This window comes from Equus caballus, chromosome 11, assembly GCF_041296265.1.
Source record: "Equus caballus isolate H_3958 breed thoroughbred chromosome 11, TB-T2T, whole genome shotgun sequence".
NCBI classification, from domain to species: domain Eukaryota; kingdom Metazoa; phylum Chordata; class Mammalia; order Perissodactyla; family Equidae; genus Equus; species Equus caballus.
The window spans coordinates 35,566,033-35,586,153 of record NC_091694.1 but is presented as its reverse complement, the minus strand read 5'-3'; the positions used below and the strand labels follow the sequence as shown (position 1 = coordinate 35,586,153).

General features: G+C 38.9%; 1 protein-coding gene across 1 annotated transcript in view; it reads right to left on the bottom strand.

Annotated features, from left to right (window-relative positions):
- APPBP2 (amyloid beta precursor protein binding protein 2) overlaps positions 1-19,891 on the bottom strand; it is a 57,983-nt gene extending 38,092 nt beyond the window's left edge. The window contains exons 1-2 of the mRNA XM_001918294.6: positions 19,435-19,891; positions 176-264 (exon numbers count right to left, since the gene is read on the bottom strand). Coding sequence (XP_001918329.1) covers positions 176-264; positions 19,435-19,572 — 227 coding nt within the window. The 5' untranslated portion in view covers positions 19,573-19,891. The remainder of the gene's footprint in view (positions 1-175; positions 265-19,434) is intronic.
- Between the last annotated feature and the right edge of the window lie 230 nt (positions 19,892-20,121).

The following is a 20,121-nucleotide window of genomic DNA, read 5'->3' as shown; positions in this document are numbered from 1 at the left end:
ATGGTAAAGATGAATTTGGTCCCCCTTTCATGAACACAAAAATCAGTCGTGGTACTGATGGTTTCACAACAATATGAATGTATTTAAGGCCACTAAATTGGACACTTAATAATGGCTACAACAGTAAAATTTAGGTTATGTACAGTTTACCACAATTTTTTAAAAATGAATTTACCTTTTATCCAAAGCTCTCAATACTTTAGCAAAAACTTCCAATTCACAAAATTCACTGCCCAGTTGACATAGGCGTCCCTGTTGGTAAAGCTGAAATAAAAAACAAAAGCCGTAATTAAAAATTTTTAATTTAATTTTAATTTCTACTTTAATCATACTTATGAATATAATTGATGGACTTAATATTTGATGAATTTAACGAATACTACTCAAACCCAGTATGATTACATAGCAACATCCGGAAAGACGCTTATGCTAACAGAAATCTAACACTAAATTAACAAATTTCTACAACTTATATAAAAAATTTTAATAGTTGTATATAACAGAAATTAATATTTGTAAAATAGCATCTGGTACATGGTTAAACACTACAAAGTGCTATACAATTATTTATTAAATAAACATAAGTTATATTCAAGAAACTTTTAAAATTAACTTCTCTTGTCCTTAAAAAAACTAGACAGTTAATGTAAAATTAGCAAAATATAGCAAAGATAATGTCCAGAAACCAGAAGTGGTCAATACAGCCACATAGGGCTCTTCAGACCATCACGAGAATCTCAGTTTAGTTCTGGGCATGACACTTCACAAGTACACCAACAGCAGATCATATCTAAAGCAATCCAGGATGGCAGGATTTCTAACCATGTCACAGTAATTTATTCAGTTTGCCTGACTTTTTAGAACTTCTATTTTTTTTTTTAAGATTGGCACCTGAGCTAACATCTGTTGCCAGTCTTCTTTTTTTCTTCTCTCTTCTTCTCCTCAAAGCCCCAAGTACATAGTTGTATGTTCTAGTTGTGGGTCCTTCTGGTTCTGCCATGTGGGACGCCACCTCAGCATGGCCTGATGAGCGGTGCTCGGTCTGCGCCCAGGAGCCGAACCCACGAGACCCTGGGCCTCTGAAGCAGAGCACGTGAACTTAAACCACTTGGCCATGGGGCTGGCCCCATAGAACTTCTTTTTAAAATAATATTTTAGTAAGTGTGTTAAACGTTTATCACATGTGATACATCCACATGGTTAAAAAGAGACAAATACCATTGTCCCTCTTTCCCCTGCCCCAGCTTCACCAATTGCTTTTGAATTTATATATGCTTTATAAACACAGTGCCTTAGAAGGCAGGAATTTTGTTATATTAACTCACTTTATATTATAGCACTTAACACTCACCTCAGTTGATGAGAACATGGGTTTCAGAAAAAGGACAAGATGCAGAGATCATTCGCCAAATGAACCAGTTAACTATGTATAGGGAAAACATACCTCAAACTCTTGGGCATAAATCACTAGTCACAATGGAGGGCAGGTCAAAGGAGGTAATACACTACTGCAAATCAATAATGACTGCTGTGAAATATCCATAACAACTGCTGGAGGGGACAAGGGACAGGCACCACCACATAGGAAGGGGAGGCAGAAATGTTATCATCACATAATGGTTGGATATTCATATTAACAATAAACCTTCATTAGGAAAGATTTGCTGTTTTTTAAGATGATTATGTTTTCTGCTGTAAAAAAATAAGAAGTTCTGGGAATGTAGACAGTAAAATTCATTACAATTAATCACTGTCATATTTACTTTGGCTATTAACCAGTAGAGAATAACTCAGGAAAAATAAAGCTGAGAATTTATGACCAAATTCCTATCTGCGGGCTTAATAATGTGATAAATTTCTAATTTGGGGCAGAAAAACAAATGTAGTTATCAAAATAAATATATACACTACTCCAAAAAGAGTATAGGATAAAAATCTTAGCTCCTTACCAAAATAAATCATCATTAGCAAACCTAAAGTTTAGAATTTTTTTTTAAGACAGAAGAAATGAAAACAAGTAATACCACTTTTTTGCCCGAACTCAACAAAGACAATTAAACTAAACTTTATTAATGACTGAAAATTGGTATATCCTATCAAATGGGTTTAAAACTAAAATTTACAAAAGTTGCTACCTTAGTTACAATTGTAAATATATTGTAATTATGCCCTATTCGTGAGCACAAGCATGCTTTTTTTTTTTACTCAGTAGCTCAATTTTTCTAGCTAAAAATGAGTTCACATTTAAATTCTGGGTAGAAGCTAACGATTTAACTGTTTCAAATCATCCTTACCAGGTTTATCCACAAAATGCAAATTTATACATTTTTGGATACCAATCCGGAATAAAAATAGGTTCTAATCCTTAGAGATCTTATATGGGCCAGGCACTGTTCTAAGCGCTTTTCATAAGTAACTCTTCTATCCTTCCACAGATGAGGAAACTGAGGCATACTGTATAAAGTTAACCTACTCAAAATCCCACAATTAAGAAGTGGCAAAGTGGAGCTGGCCAGGTGGCGTAGTGGTTGGGTTTGCGCACTCCACATTGGCAGCCCAGGGTTCACAGGTTCAGGTTCTGGGCATGGACCCACACACTGTTCATCATGCCATGCTGTGGCGGCATCCCACATACCCAAACAGAGGAAGACTGCCACATACATTAGCTGAGCAACAATCTTCCTCAAGCAAAAAGAGGAAGATTGGCAACAGATGTTAGCTCAGGGCCAATCTTCCTCAAAGGAACAATCTGGCCCCAGGCAGTCTTTACATCCATGTTCTTAATAACTTACCCTTACTGCCTCTTGAAGACAATATATCAGGAAGTAAGAAAGAGTGTAAAATGGGCAATTAACGTTTTTATAGAAATAATATATTTAAAGATGAATCCCTTATAGATTCACACATCTTATGGAGTAGAAATTAGTGGAAAGGAAACTGAAGCTCTAGGTTCCTTGGTAACAACTGTCATATCAGAGTTTTAAAAATCTGACATTTTAGTTCATTATTACAGTTTAATACTATATTCTGCATCCATTAAATAATGAGGCTATTAAAGGACTATAAACTACATTTAGCTATTGGTACATTAAGCAAAATAAGGAAAAATAAATTTATTTTTAGAAGCAGATAAACTACCTCCTGACAGATAGGAAAACAGGCAATAAAAATACAATTAAAACAATATTGTACGGAATACCATTCACAATCGCAACAAAAAGAATAAAATACCTTGGGGTAAATTTAACTAAGGAAGTGAAGGACCTATATTATGAAAATTACAAGACCTTTCTGAGAGAATTGGATGACGACATAAGGAGATGGAAAGACATTCCATGTACATGGATTGGAAGAATAAACATAGTTAAAATGTCCATTCTACCTAAAGCAATCTACAGATTCAACGCCATCCCAATCAGAATCCCAATGACATTCTTTACAGAATTAGAACAAAGAATCCTAAAATTCATATGGGGCAACAAAAGACCCCGAATTGCTAAAGCAATCCTGAGAAAAAAGAACAAAACGGGAGGCATCACAATCCCTGACTTCAAAACATACTACAAAGCTACAGTAATCAAAACAGCATGGTACTGGTACAAAAACAGATGCACAGATCAATGGAACAGAATTGAAAGCCCAGAAATAAAACCACACATCTATGGACAGCTCATCTTCAACAAAGGAGCTGAGGGCATACAATGGAGAAAAGAAAGTCTTTTCAACAAATGGTGCTGGGAAAACTGGAAAGCCACATGTAAAAGAATGAAAATTGACCATTCTTTTTCACCATTCACCAAAATAAACTCAAAATGGATTAAAGACCTAAAGGTGAGACCTGAAACCATAAGGCTTCTGGAAGAAAACGTAGGCAATACACTCTTTGACATCAGTATTAAAAGGATCTTTTCGGACACCATGCCTTCTCAGAGAAGGGAAACAATAGAAAGAATAAACAAATGGGACTTCATCAGATTAAAGAGCTTCAAGGCAAATGAAAACAGGATTGAAACAAAAAAACAAACCACTAACTGGGAAAAAATATTTGCAAGTCATATATCTGACAAAGGCTTAATATCCTTAATATATAAAGAACTCTCGCAACTCAACCACAAAACATCAAACAACCCAATCAAAAAATGGGCTGGAGACATGAACAGACATTTCTCCAAAGAAGATATACTGATGGCCAACAGGCACATGAAAAGATGCTCATCATCGCTGATCATCAGGGAAATGCAAATCAAAACTACACTAAGATATCACCTTACACCCGTTAGAATGACAAAAATATCTAAAACTAATAGCAACAAATGTTGGAGAGGTTGTGGAGAAAAAGGAACCCTCATACACTGCTGGTGGGAATGCAAACTGGTGCAGCCACTAGGGAAAACAGTATGGAGATTCCTCAAAAAACTAAAAATAGAACTACCATCCGATCCAGCCATCCCACTACTGGGTATTTATCCAAAGAGCCTGAAGTCAGCAATCCCAAAAGTCCTGTGCACCCCAATGTTTATTGCAGCACTGTTTACAATAGCCAAGACGCGGAAGCAACCTAAGTGCCCAGCAACAGACGAATGGATAAAGAAGATGTGGTACATATTTACAATGGAATACTACTCAGCTGCAAAACAGAACAAAATCATTCCATTTGCAATAACATGGATGGACTTTGAGAGAATTATGTTAGGTGAAATAAGCCAGCAAGAGAAAGATAATCTGTGTATGACTCCACTCATGTGAGGAATTTAAAATTATGGACCAAGAACAGTTTAGTGGATACCAGGGGAAAGGTGGGGTGGGGGGTGGGCACAAAGGGTGAAGCGGTGCACCTACAACATGACTGACAAACATTAATGTACAATTGAAATTTCACAAGATTGTAACCTATCAATAACTCAATAAAAAAAAATTGAAATAAAAAAAAAAACAATATTGTACGGGGCAGGCCCAGTAGCACAGTGGTTAAGTTCTGGCGCTCTGCTTCAGCAGCCCGGGGGTTCACCAGTTCGGATCCCAGGCGAGGACCTAGGCACTGCTTATCAAGCCATACTATGGCAAGCGTCCCACATATAAAATAGAGGAAGATGGGCACAGATGTTAGCTCAGGGCCAATCTTCCTCACTAAAAACGAAAACCATAACAGTATTAAAAGCTACCTGCTAACGTTGCCTTTCTAAGCATTATACCACAAACAAGAATCATAAAGAAAGAGATAAGTGATCACATAAAAACCTGAACTGTCCATAAATATAAAAACTATGAACAAACAACAACAAAAAACTAAGTAAAATATTAGTAACACATTAATATCTTCATTCAGAGGGGTGAAGCTCCTTGTGATGTTTCAGAAGCAAGGGCTTTCAGAGACTAAAGTAAAAGTCTTATAGAAAACTGAAGGCAATCAGTACAAGGGTAATGCAAGAGAGTCCAAACCAGAGAACTCTCAGTAAATTAAAGATGGGATGAGAACCTTCCTTAACCCAAGGGGATCTGAACTGGCATGGCTGCTTTCCCAGCCAATTCAAAATCACCACGGGCTAAGAGTGAATAGCTTAGTCTTAACAGCAAATTAGCAAACAAAATAATCTTGGCTAATTCCCAACAGCAAAAATTTAGAAAAGTTTAGGAAAAAATAAAGGAAATCATGTCCAAAACTATGGTCTAAGAATAACTATGAAAAGTCACACACACATACAACCCATGAAAGTTATGTCTCTCACTCACATTGAAACTGTTACCCCTCTCTTCGAGTCACTGAAGAGCAAAAATCTTCAGAAATGAAAAGGGGTTGTTATCATGGAAAAATTACCATGATATATAAAATGCACAAGTTTCAGAAAAGTTTAAGTAACAGAATTTCACTTTTGCTTTTAAATTGTGTATCTACCATTGTATATGCATACTTTTTAAAAAATCAGGAATGATACTCAATACAATGTACATCTACAGTATAGGATTTATATCTCAAATCTTTCACCTCCACTGTCATCACCATCTTTCACCTGGATTACTGCAAAAGTTTGGTAGAACTGGTCCCTCCACTACCACTTTTCTTCTTTAATTTTTTCGGTGAGGAAGACTGTCCCTGAGCTAACATCTGTTGCCAATCTTCCTCTTCTGGCTTGAGGAAGACTGTCCCTGAGCTAACATCTGTGCCAATCTTCCTTTTCTCGCTTGAGGAAGATTGTCCCTGAGCTAACATCTGTGCCAATCTTCCTCTATTTTGTATGTGGGACACCACCAGCATGGCTTGATAAGCAGTGTGTAGGTCAGCACCCAGGAGCTACTGACTAATGGGTGGGTAGCGTATACAGCATGGATATGCTGGATAAGGGGATGATTCAAGTCCTGGCCTGGATGGAGTGGGAAGGCTAGAGATTTCACCACAGTACTCACAATGGCACGTAATTTAAAATTTATGACGTTTATTTCCAGAATTTTCCATTTAATATTTTTGGATGGCAAATAACTGAGGGTAACTGAAACTGTGTAAAGTGAAACTGAGGATAAGGGGGGGACTACCTACACCTGCCTAAAGTCAGAGTAAAATGTCTACAACATCTCCCATTGCCTTAGCATAAAGTCGGCTGCGAAAAACTGAACCCCCTCGCCTAAGACACGTGACTATGCAGTCCAAATTCATACTACCTAGAGGATCTACAGAGCCCAATCGAGAAACTGGAATTAAAAACTGGCCTGAAACCAGTGAAACCCATGAGGTCTCCACAGAGGCAGTCTAAAACACCTAGAAGAAATGATGAAAATATTTTATGTCGTGATCGTTGCAACCTAGGCTGCAGGAAACTCCATAGAGTCCACAAGACAAAGGATTCCGTTTCCTCAACAAATCAATTGCAAAGATAAAAAGCAAATGAAGAGGCTGGCCCCATGGCTGAGTGGTTAAGTTCGCACGCTCCGCTTCAGCGGCCCAGAGTTTCACCAATTCAGATCCTGAGCGTGGACATAGCACCGCTCATCAGGCCATGCTGAGGTGGCATCCCACATGCCACAACTAGAAGGATCCACAACTAAAATATACAACTACGTACTGGGGGGGATTTGGGGAGATAAAGCAGAAAAAAAAAAAACGATTGGCCACAATTAGCTCAGGTGCCAATCTTCAAGAAAAAAAAAAAGGGAAAGGGAACCTATAGATCAAGAGAGACTTGAGATATATCAACCAACAACAAAAGTATAGAACTGTAAAAAAGAAAATATATATATATATAATGTGACATTTGAAACAACTAAAAACTTGAACTGGATATTTAATAACATTAAGGAATTACTGCTCATTTTTCTTAGGTGTTATGACAGTATGGTGGCCACTAAAATATTTACAGATAAAATTACATGTGTAGATTTGCTTCCAAAGACTACAGGAAAGGGGAATATGCATAGGGAAACACATTCAGCAACAAGACTGGCCAAGAATTGGTAACTGTTAAAGCTGGGCAATGGACACACGCAGGTTCATTATTTTATTCTATCTACTTCTGCATTCAACTTTTTCCATAATAAAAGGTTTTTTAAAAAGAATGTATCCTTGATCTCTAAACAAATGTATCCTTTACCTCTACAATAAATAAAAGCAGTAATATTTGGTTTTAACAGGCATGTGCTGTCTTCACTTACAGATATTTATTCTTGTCTAATCTCAAAATCTGAAAGGTAGCTCTGAAAAAATTCACACTTGAATATAAGTTGATATGCCTTTAACTTGTTCTTATATTGTGTATTATATGTAATGTCCTTTATCTGTTGTTAGATTGCATTGTGATCTGAGATTATAAATTCTTGGATTAAAGCAAATACCATAGAAGTGTTTTAACATAATGTACATGTAATTAAAAGGTAAATGCTTGTTTCTGAAGGTAAACCAATACTTAAATTTCTTGCTTCTAAACATTTTAATTTCTCAGCTGCTCTACACTCACCGGTTCTGTATCATACTTTTTAAAAAATAAACAAGTGATCAACATGATTATTTTGATCTTGCAGGGCGAAGTGCTTGTTTACTGGTAAGTAAGCCAAAGGGTTAAGTGGACATGTTCATATTATTAAAAAGCACAAAAAATAGTTGACATTCAAATGAGAGTACAACACTTTACTGAAGTTTAAATATGCTGTCCACATATGTTACTAGACCCATCATCCATTAAACAAAAAAGAGGGTTTTTCCCCCCAAGTTGTTACGAGAATGAATTTATGTCTACTACCCAGATTCTCTAACTCTATCCCTAACATGATGGGTCAATGGCACAATTTTCAAGACAGCATGATTGTCTTAATGGTGGAAGACACTATCATGACACAAACAGAAGGTCAAAACAAAAATCTAGTTAGATGTAAGATCTAACCAATAATGATAACCAGCCATATATAACTCAATACATATCAGCAATCTCTATATTTGGGTAAGAAGTCCCTCTGCTTCTCTTCTTAAAGCTTCACTACCAATCTGTGGTGAAAATTAGAAGTGTATCCATGAGTAGAGAGGGTAGTAACGTTATAAGAAAATTTATTCTGTATGTTAGATAATCAACTTTACATTTGTTTCCTCTGATTTCAGAAGAATTACATGTACATTTTATTTATCTATCTATGTATGTATTATGGTGAGGAAGTACGTATGTATGTATTATGGTGAGGAACGTCAGCCCTGAGCTAACATCCGTGCCAATCTTCCTCCATTTTACATGTGGAACACCACCACAGCATGGCTTAATGAGCAGTGTGTAGCTCCACAGCCAGGATCTGAACCCACGAAACCTGGGCCGCCAAAGCAGAGTGCGTGAAAACTACCACGCCACTAGGCCAGCCCCTACATTTTTAGAAAAACTAGAAAATGTAGAAACGAATTTGTAAAACAGAAACGTACTGTTTCCCATCTGGAGAAAATCACTGTCAACATAATGGCACATTTCTATTCAGTCCCCTTTTTCTTCCTGATTTGCTGGAGTTTTGAGTATGTTTCATAAACTTTAATCCTCCCTTATATAAGTTAAAAACTTTTCTTTTTCCATTATACATTTTTGTTATTAATTTTGGTTCCAAAATAAGTTCTTTGGGATTCTGATAAAGTTTACACTGAATATATAAATTTAGAGAGAAATTCTTTTTTGTTTGTTTGTTTAAAGATTGGCCCTGAGCTAATATCTGTTGCCAATCTCTTTTTTTTTCCTTCTCCCTAACTTCCCCCAGTACATAGTTGTATATTCCAGTCGTGGGCCCCTCCAGCTGAGCCATGTGGGATGCTGCCCCAGCATGGCCTGATGAGTGGTGCCAGGTCCAGGACCCAAACCCATGAAACTTTGGGCTGCCAAACCAGAGCACACAAACTCAACCACTCGGCCACGAGGTAGCCCCAGAAATTCTATCTTTAAAATCTTGAATCTTCCAGTCTAGGAACAAAATATGTCTCTTCTACATTTATTAAAGACTTTCAGATCTCTATACAACTCTTTTCTGATTTACTCCATGACATGGTTTCTGCTGTTATTTTGAGTAAGACATATTCTTTCCTACATTGCATATGGAAAAATTATTGAATTTTTAATTATAAATGTATAATCATCCCCTGTACTGAATTATCTTATTGCTATACTTTTTCAGTTGATTTTGCTGGCTTTTTCTTTATTCTAACTGCATTGGTTAGCACTTCAAGGATGCTGAATATGCAGTACAGTTCCAGAAATCTTAAAGTCTTTACTTAAAAAAATATGATACTGATAATAGGAGATCCATTATAGCGCTGATTTTAATCACAATGCTTTGTTTCATCACTAAGTATTTTTGTTTAGACATGAATGCTATCTTTTGATTAGGTATATGTTAACATTGTGAATCTGTGTGCTCCTTATTAAAAGTTTAACGGAAGAGTTGTTAGATTTTTATTTTATGATGATGGTTTTCCTCTGTCTTATTAATATAGTGAATCATATTAATGGATTTGCTGATCTGCATTTGCTATTATTTTACCCAGAATTTTTGCTTCACCTTTCACAAATGAGGTTTTCTAGAGACTTTCTTTCTGTTGCTATCTTAGGTTTAGGTATCAGTGTTATGTTGACCTCTTTTACTTTTTTTTTTAGTTGTAAAGAATTAGGTAGGTGTGCAATGAGTTAAATACCAGTAGCATCAACTGTTCTTTGAATATATCTAAGACAGTGTCAGAAGTTGGTGGGAGTTTTGTTTGTTTGCTGAGAGAGGGGGCCAATGGACAAAGGGAGAGGTATAATTTCTCAATTTCTTTTGTGGTTTTCGGTCTATTAACTTCTCTCTTTGGTCATTTGTATTTTCCTAGAAATGTAATTTCAGTAAGGTTTTCAGACTGATTAACATAGAATTATACAAACTATTCTACATCTAAAGACGCTTCTCTACAATTCAAAAAAGCTATTTTTCCCTTTTCTGTTGTATCTATGGGTTTTTTTCTGTTTTTTTTTTAAAGATTTTATTTTTCCTTTTTCTCCCCAAAGCCCCCTGGTACATAGTTGTATATTTTTAGTTGTGAGTCCTTCTAGTTCTGGCATGTGGGACGCCACCTCAGCATGGCCTGATGAGCGGTGCCATGTCCACACCCAGGATCCAAACCGGCAAAACCCTGCGCCACCAAAGCTGGAGCCACGGATTATGCTCTTCATGCTACTTGGTAAGAAGCTTTTTATTCTCCCCACTTTGATGTGCTCTGGCATCTCGACCCCAGTATAACAGCATCCTCATTCTTTATAACTGCAGCATAATATTCCATTTCTGATTGATTAGCATATAGTTTTTTCCAATTTTTGTCATCATAAACAATATTAAACACCCCCGAAGAGAATTTTCTGCACACTCAGCAAGCATTCTTTTAAGTAAAAAAAAAATCCTTAAATGGTATAGTGGGTTAAGGGGCATGAGTGATTTGAATCTTTAAACCTTGATGATCTGATTAGTGAAGAAGGATGTTTTATTTAAACTTTTATTGAAGTGTAACATACATACAGAGAATGCACAACTCATATTTAAAATGTAAAGCTCAATAAGTTTCCAAAGTGAACACACACACACAATCAACATCCAGATCATGACAGAATGTTATCAGAATCCCAGACATCTCCCTTTATGCCCCTGTGTAGTCACTATCTTCTCAGGTTAACCTCTCCTGACTTCCAACACTTTTGATTAATTCTGCCTCTTTCTGAACTTTATATTAATGGAATCATACATCATATAGCCAGTTTCCAAACTGCACCAAGGTGCCCTGGGGCACTGCAAGATATTTTAAAATTAAGAGAAACAATATTCGACATCTGTACTACACCATGCCAAGTACTAGATTGATATAACTCTTTCAATGGCATCTTATCTTTGTGAAGCTACATTGTCAGTAGTTGCTATGATACAAAATAATGTGCAAAAATCAACACGGAACAGAAAATGAGGACGGTGGTGTCCAATCCAATTCCAAGATTTGAGTTGCTGTACAATGCCCAATAAATATACATATTCCATTAGTAAACAATTATGATTATTTAAGAATGAAGTAAAAATCCTATTTTTGTGTCAATTTTTGTGCATTTTTTTTAATGGCTCTTATTTTGTTAAGATGTAAGTATTATTGTTTCTATCTAACTACTTAATGAACAGAACTGTTGGCTATCTCTTTTGGTCTAGGGGTACCATGAACCAAGTGCTATGAAGGGAGAAAGTTTGGGAGCCTCTGGTATATACACCTGTGACTAGTTTCTTTCATTCAGTATCATTTGTTGAGATTTCATTCATATTGTTTCAAACAGTTGCAGTTCATTTTCATTGTATAATATTCCACTATACGACTGGTCCACAATTTATTTATTAATTCTCCTATTGATGGGCATTTGGACAGTTTCTACTTTTTAGTTATTATGAATAGCGTTGCTATGAACATTTATCTTTTTTTTTTTTTTTTAGGAAGATTAGCCCTGAGCTAACTACTGCCAGTCCTCCTCTCTTTTGCTGAGGAAGCCTGGCCCTGAGCTAACATCCATGCCCACCTTCCTCCACTTTATACGTGGGACCCCTACCACAGCATGGTGTGCCAAGCGGTGCCATGTCCGCACCCGGGATCCAAACCAGCAAACCCTAGGCCGCCGAGAAGTGGAACACGTGAACCTGACTGCTGCGCCACTGGGCCGGGCCCTGAACATTTATCTGAAGAGTATATATCTTAAAGTGGAATTAGTGAATTACAGGGTACGCACATGTTCAGTTTTAGTAAATAACGCTAGTTTTCCAAAATGGTATATCAATTTACATTCTAACAGTATATGATAGTTCTGACTGCTCCATATCCTTACCAACACTTTTTTCTTCTTCATTTAGTCATTCTGAGGAATGTACAGTAGGACAACAACTTCCCTGAAGACAAAATGAGGTTGAGCCCCTTTTCAAATGTTCGACTGGTCCTTTGAATATCCTTTTTGGATGCCTATTCAAGTTCTTTCCCCATTAAAAAAAAAAGGTTTTTTTTCCCTTAATTTCTAGTTCTTTACCTGCAGGATGAGTCTTTGTCAGATATACATCCTGCAAATATCCTCTCCTACTCTGTGGTGTGGCTTTTTACTCTCTTAATAGTATCTTTTGATGAAAAGATGTTCTTGATCTTAATATAGTTCAATTTATCAAATTATCTTTATACTTAGACCATATTTGTATTCTATTACTAAATCTTTGCTGACATAGTGAAAACTTTTTTTCCTAAAATACGCCTGTTCACATTTAGATCAGCAATCCATCCAAAAATGATTACTGTTTATAGTGTAAGGTAAGGTCATGACACTTTTTCCACTATATGGATACCTAATTGACCAACACCATTTATTTGATTTTCCTTTCCCCATTGCACCACTGTTGTCACTTTTATCATAAATCAGATTACAGTGTATGTCAGTCTGTTTCTGGACTGTCCATCTTGTTCCATTTGTCCATTTGTCTATCCATGGGTCAACAGTCAATATCATATTATCTTAATTGTTACAGCTTGATATTTGTTGGTATAAGTCCTCCAGGTGTTTTTTCTTCTTCTTCATGACTGCCTTGGCTTGCTGTAGCATTTTAATTTGCATTTCAGTTGAGCATCTTTTGATGTTTAATGGCCATTCATATTTTCCTCTTCTATGGGCTGGCTATTCAGATCTCCTGGGTAAGTTGGTTGTCCTTTATGTACTGATCAGTATTAGATCTTTCTGTATTAGGAAATTCAACCCTTACGTGTGAAATGTTGTCAATTTGCACAGTCTTTTTAAAAAATGTGCTGACAATTTTTTCCCCTGTTTTTATGTACTCAAAAGAATCAATTTCTTTTTTCCCCCCTGGGTTTTGGTCTCACGCTTAGAAAAGCCTTCTCCATGTCATTACAGTGTTGGCAAGATGCGAAATAGAGTTCACCTTTACATTACTTACTTTTATAACGTTTGATATTTTTTTAACTTGTAAATTACCTTAAAAATAACTTCTTTAAAGAAGAAATTTTAGTCATTTCCCACTGCAAGATACTGACCCAATAACTTATTGTGATACTTACATGATTTCATTTGCCATATTTAAATCTTTAATTCACCTGGAATTCATTTTGGTATATGGTATGAAGTAGAGGTTTAACTTTTCCCCCAAACAGCCAGTTGCCCAAGGTATTTTTGAATATTTCCCCCATTTATTTAAAATATAGCATTGTCTCATAACTTTATCATATAGTAAATTCTTAAATATGCTTTCGTTTCTGTCTAGACTATGTTCTGCAAGTCAATTTCTCTCACTGTTCTGACGCCAGTGCTACACTGTTTGAAAATGTGTAACTTTCTAATACACTTGACTTTCTTATAATGCACATCCCTCCTAAGTACTGTGCATCTTCAAAATTTCCTTGGCTCATTTATTCTCATTTAATTAATTCCTCCAGATGAACTTCATATTTAATCAGTTTCCCATATCCACTAAAATTCTGAGAATCTGCCTCAAATTGTGATAAATTCACAGCTTAAACTAAGATCAGTCAACACATATATAACATACTAACTTCTCATCCAGATATACGGTATGGCTGGCTATTTATGTTCTTTTATGCCCCTCTCCCATAAAGCTTTTGTTCTCAATTTATTAATCCTAAGAGCTCTTTACATGAAGAGAGCTGTCAAATATATTACAAGAATTTTTCTCAATTTGTTACCAGCCCACTTAAAAAGATTATCAGAATATTAGTTGAGGCTATATATAGCTATACAACAGAAATAGAAAAAATTAATACTAAATCAGGTATCAATTTAGTTTTCATCATAAGATTTACTATAAAACCCCAAAATCATCAAGTTTAAGACTGAAAACAATAAATAGAAAACATTACTGAAACACTTCACCTAGACAAAACTTAACTCTATGGCAAATTTTGTAATTGGAACAGGACACAAAATAAATCATCCAGCAGGTAAAATAAAAAAGATCATAAACCTCTTTTTTTTTGGGGGGGGGGGAGGAAGACTGGCACTAACATCTGTGCCAATATTCCTCTATTTTCTATGTAGGATGGTGCCACAGCACGGCTTGATAGGCGGTGTGTAGGTCCGTGCGAACTCCCAGCAGCTGAAGCAGAGCATGCAAACTTAACCACTACACTACTAGGTCAGCCCCCATGAACTTCATTCTTAAAGAACCCAGCCAGGGCTGGCCGCGTGGCCAAGTGGTTAAGTTCTCCCGCTCTGCCTTGGCAGCCCAGGGTTTCGCCAGTTCAGATCCTGGGCGTGGACACGGCACTGCTGATCAGGTCACGCTGAGGCAGTGTCCCACATGCCACAACTAGAAGAACCCACAGCTAAAAATATACAACTATGTACCAGGGGGCTTTGGGGAGAAAAAGGAATAAAATCTTTAAAAAAAAAAAAAAGAACCCAGCCATTCACTCTTTCTTTCACTTGGTATACAATTTTATCATTTCTTCTACTCACCCTATCCACTTCCATACTTAAAAGGTTAAGCACCCCTGGATAAAAACTATTGAGATTCAAAGACATTATTTTGTAGGGTATTGATTATTTATTTTTTTGCTGAGAAAGATTCAACCTGAGCTAACATGTGCCAATCTTCCTCTATTTTTGTATATGGGTCACTGCCACAGAATGGCCGCCAACAAGTGGTGTACGTCAATGCCAGGAACCAAACCCAGGCCACCGAAGTGGAGTGTGCCAAACTTAACCACTAGGCCACCAGGCCAGCCACTGTAGGGTATTGATTTTTACTAAACCATCGATATAAACTGTCAATTTTTTTTTTAACATATTTTCAGTGAACTTCCCATCCCATATACCTCAGCAGCCGTTATCAACTTCAGGTTAGCCTTCCTACATAAAAGCCACCACTCCTATCCCTCCGGCTCAGCAGATGATCTTACCTCCTTATTCATGACAACCATACTTTGTAAACTTACCTATGTCATTAGTTTATGTAAACTTACCTATTTTATTAGCTTATGTTCTTAACTCTTTCCATCTGATCTTAGAGGAAAAGTATTCTTGCTCCAACTCCAATATAAGACTGATAACTTGGGGCTGGCTGGCGGCATAACAATTAAGTTCGCGCGCTCTGCTTCTGCAGCCCAGGGTTCACCGGTTCGGATCCCAGGCACAGACCTACGCACCACTTGTCAAGCCATGCTGTGGCAAGCATCCCACGTACAAAATAGAGGAAGATGAGCAGATGTTAGCTCAGGGCTAGTCTTCCTCAGCAAAAAGAGGAAGACTGGCAGCAGATGTTAGCTCAGGGCTAATCTTCCTCAAAAAAAAAAAAAAAAAGACTGATACTTTAATTTATGTACTGTGAAGGAAGGGGCAGGACTCATTAATTAATGCTCCTGCTCAGGGACTCTGCTCCATAATTTATTTCCCATTGTCTCATTTATGTACTCAAACTCTCACTCTGTTCTGGTTTCTGCCATTTAGACAATAAATATTGTCTAAATTCTTCCATTCTTTTTTTAAGGAAGATTAGCCATGAGCTAACTGCTGCCAACCCTCTTCTTTTCTCTGAGGAAGACTGGCCCTGAGCTCACAACCATGCCCATCTTCCTCTACTTTATATGTGGGACACCTACCACAGCATGGCTTCCCAAGTGGTGCCACATCTGCACCCAGGATCCGAACTGGCAAAGCCCAGGCCACCAAAGTGGAACATGCACACTTAACCACTGCACCACTGGGCCAGCCCCTTAAAGATTTTTTTTTTAATTTTTTTTCCTTCCCAAAGCCCCCCCATACATAGTTGTATATTCTTGGTTGTAGGTCCTTCTAGTGGGCATGTGGGACGCCACCTCAGCACAGCCTAAAGAACGGTGCCATGTCTGTGCCCTGGATCCGAAGTGGCGTAACGCTGGGCCGCCAAAGTGGAGCACACGAACTTAACCACTCAGCCACGGGGCCGGCCCTCATGCCTTCCATTCCTTAAAAAAAAAAAAAAATCCAGGGGCTGGCCCCATGGCCAAGTGGTTAAGTTCACACGCTCCACTTCTGTGGCCCAGGGTTTCACCAGTTCGGATCCTGGGCATGGACCTAGCACCACTCATCAGGCCATGTTGAGGAAGCATCCCACATACCACAAGTAGAAGGACTTACAAGTGGAATATACAACTATGTACTGGGGGGCTTTGAGAAGAAAAAAAAAAATCTATTCACATTTTTACCCTTTCTACATAAACACCTCTCTCCTTTCCCTTCTTAAGGAGCAGTTAGCATGCCTACTTCTTCACCTCCCATTCATCCCATGATCTTTAAAAGCTTTTAACTGTGCCTTCAACTGCAGCCACTGACAAAAATTAACACAGTGACACTGGACTTCACCAATCAAGAGGAGTGGAGGAATTCTGGGTTCCACAAATACAGTAATTTCGTCTATGACCATGCCTACTGATGGAAGTTGGTACCACTGGAGGAATCTGACTATGAGTTTCTCATTGGCTCTAAATTGGATAAAATTGGAAACCGTAAAACAGTAAGTCTCTTAAAATTTTCAGGCAGCGGGCAGGGGATGAGTATCTCATAAGTATTAAAGTGCTTAAAAAGTATCTTATATTTATGTGTTGATACAGTGTTTAAGAGCAAGCAAAGTTTCCTTCTTATACTTCCATTAGATTCAAGACTGAAGTCCAGGGATTGACTTTCACTCTATCTACTTCTGTAAGAGCTAATCAAAAATTAGTTCTACAGCAGCCGGCCCCGTGGCCTAGAAGTTAAGTTTGGTAGGCTCCACTTCGGCAGCCCAGGTTCGGTTCCCAGGTGCGGTGACATCACTGGTCAGCAGCCATGCTGTGGTGGCACCCACATACAAAATAGAGGAAGACTGGCACAGATGTTAGCTCAGGGCGAACCTTCCTCAAGCAAAAAGAGGTAGATTGGCAACAGATGTTAGCTCAGTGCAAATCTTCCTCAGCAAAAAAAAAATTAGTTTTACAAGGTCTTTCATCAAAATAATCTACTATTTCACAAGACAAAATCTTTCCAAGCAAGAAAGCAAGGTATGCAGGAACTAAATACTAGGTATGAGACCTTGACTAAATTACTTAACTTTCTCACCTATAACAAGGGTTATACCCTACTTTACACTTTGTGAAGATTACACAAGATCACGTGTAAAAGCACTTAACTCAGTTCCAGGCACATGTTGAATACCTTCCCTCACCTTAGTGCAGTGCCATACTTCCAACAAGACACACAACTATTAAGGAATAAAAGCGTACCAAAAAGAAGTATTATTAAAACTTTGTGAACTATGTGAAACAGAAAACATGGCAAAAGCATCTTCTGTTCATACTCTCTAATACTCCTCTTCAAATGAAAAGCTTCAATTAGAAGTGAAAGTTACTAGAAGATATCCAAGAGTTTTGAGGGAAATCAACTACTAAATGTACTTTGATTAAACTTCTAATGATGTTCTCTAAAAAGTGTAAAAGATTACATACAATTTAATAAAACAAAGTTAGCACAGACACAAAGCTGCAGTTTCCCAGGTTGAGAAAGACAAATCTAACTCACCCTTATTGGGAGGAATGAATCTTAAATATACGAAATTTCCCTAGACATACCCAAAAGTAAATCAACGTATCAAAAAGAAATATAAGGAGGTTTTTCTCTAAACCTGCCCTCCTAAATAATAACATGAATGACCAAAATTAATCTTCTCCAAAGATTTAGGGGGGAAAAAACATTTTAATTGTTAGAATTGGTGTGAAGCAGCTGAATCTACTAGAATGCAGCAAGTCAGCTGCTTTCTGAAAAAATATTCTAGGGTGGAGAAAGCGGGCAATCTCCCCAACAAAACAACTGCCACAAAACCCCATACATAGACAAGAACATACACATCTGTTAAATATCAGTTTACACTGTTCCAGGGAATTTACAAATCAAGAGGAAGTATTTACGATTTAAAAAATCAATCACACTCTACTCCTGGTCAAATTGTGCATGGGTGGCACTGGAGAACAGAAGCTATCCACGCCGATTCAAGGAAAGAGGACTGAATAATAAATCCACTGTTCACATTCAAATGTGGGGGAGAGAGGAACAGGGAGGCTCCGAGTCCACAAAGTTCTCCTCCCTCTCTGAACACTGCAAAAATTGTCCACGTCTAAAGCCATTTACCCTTGAACCTCCTAGGAGAGTGACTTGGAGACTTTCTGTTCAGATTTTTGAGGGGGAGCGACTTAGGAATGCTGCAAGATTGCAACTTTCAAATACACGAACATGATTTAAATTCTGAAGTATTTTTTCTTTTGGGAAAGAACTGCCCCCTTCCTTTCAAACAGTTTGTCACCACTCCCGTTTTAATGCACTCTCCAATTCAACCCCAAGTATACATAAAAACAAAGCTTTAAAGAACATGCAAGAACACGGCACGACTGTTTCCAGTAATTCCTCAACTCCCTCTCGATTAGGATGAGAAGAGAGAGACGAAGGAATACGAAGCAGAAAAAAATACTTGGGGAGGAAGACGGCGAGAGAAGAAAGTAGGAAAGAGGGAAGGGAGGAGCAGAGCAAAAAGTCCAGCTGATGCTGACACTTAATTGGGAAAAGAGGGCAGAAAATACACCGAAGACACCGGGTGGAGGAGAAGGAATGAGCGGGACGGGGGCGCAATAGACAAAGTCCACGCAAATAGGCCTACTCAAGAGGACCACCGTGGAGGAGGGAACACCAAAAGGGGGAAGACTCATTAGGAAAAGATACCAATCAAGGCCCAGGAGCTTGAGCGCCCGAGGACATAGAGATGGGGTGTTTCCGTCCTGGCAACCCCGAGACCGTAGCAGACGGCTCGGCAGGCGACCCTGCTGCGAGGAGCGCGGGGTTAACCGCGGGGCTTCGCAGACGTGGAAGGGGGTGCGGCCCCAGGGGTTTCGGCAGGAGAGCAGAGCAGGCCCACGGACCGTACCTTGTAGTAAACATCGAACTGGATGTTCTCGGGCAAGGAGCGGATGTCTCGGCGGGAGCGGATGTAGTTGTCCACGACAGCGGAGATGGCGGTGTTATAGAGAGTCTCTGGGATCCACTCTAGTTCCACGGCCGCCATCTTCCTTCCCTCCTCCTCCGCCTCCTCCGCCTCCTCCTCCCGAAGGCCCCCGCCTCCCTCCGTAGCGAACTCCTCTGCGGCCCCGGAGGATTCGGAGGGGCGGAGGCAGCCACGCGGGCACGCGGCAGAAGGGCACGGCCGCCCTGGCTCCTCCGAGGGCGAGCTGTGGGGCGGCCGCAGCGGCCGCGGGCCCAGGGAAAGAGCAGGGCAGGGGCAGCGCGCGGCCGGGCCAAGGCCTTACATTCCTGGTGAGAAGAGCCCGGGTTCCGTCCCAGCGCCGCTCTCTGCAGGGGCGGGACTGCGCGGGCGGCGTCATGACGTCAGCGCACGCCGCCGCGCCGGAGGGAAGGAATGCGGCAGGAGGAAAACTTGGGCAGAGCGGAGTTTTATCCATCCCTCCCTGCGAGGACGTGCTTGCCGAGGGGGCCGGAGTTGAGTGGATGGGGGTAGCGTTTTTCCCCTAGAACAAGTTATTTCATGGTTGTTACCCGCCCATTCCGCGTCGTCCGGACGCATCAGTCCCTTCAGCAAATCCTGCCTCGGGACTTC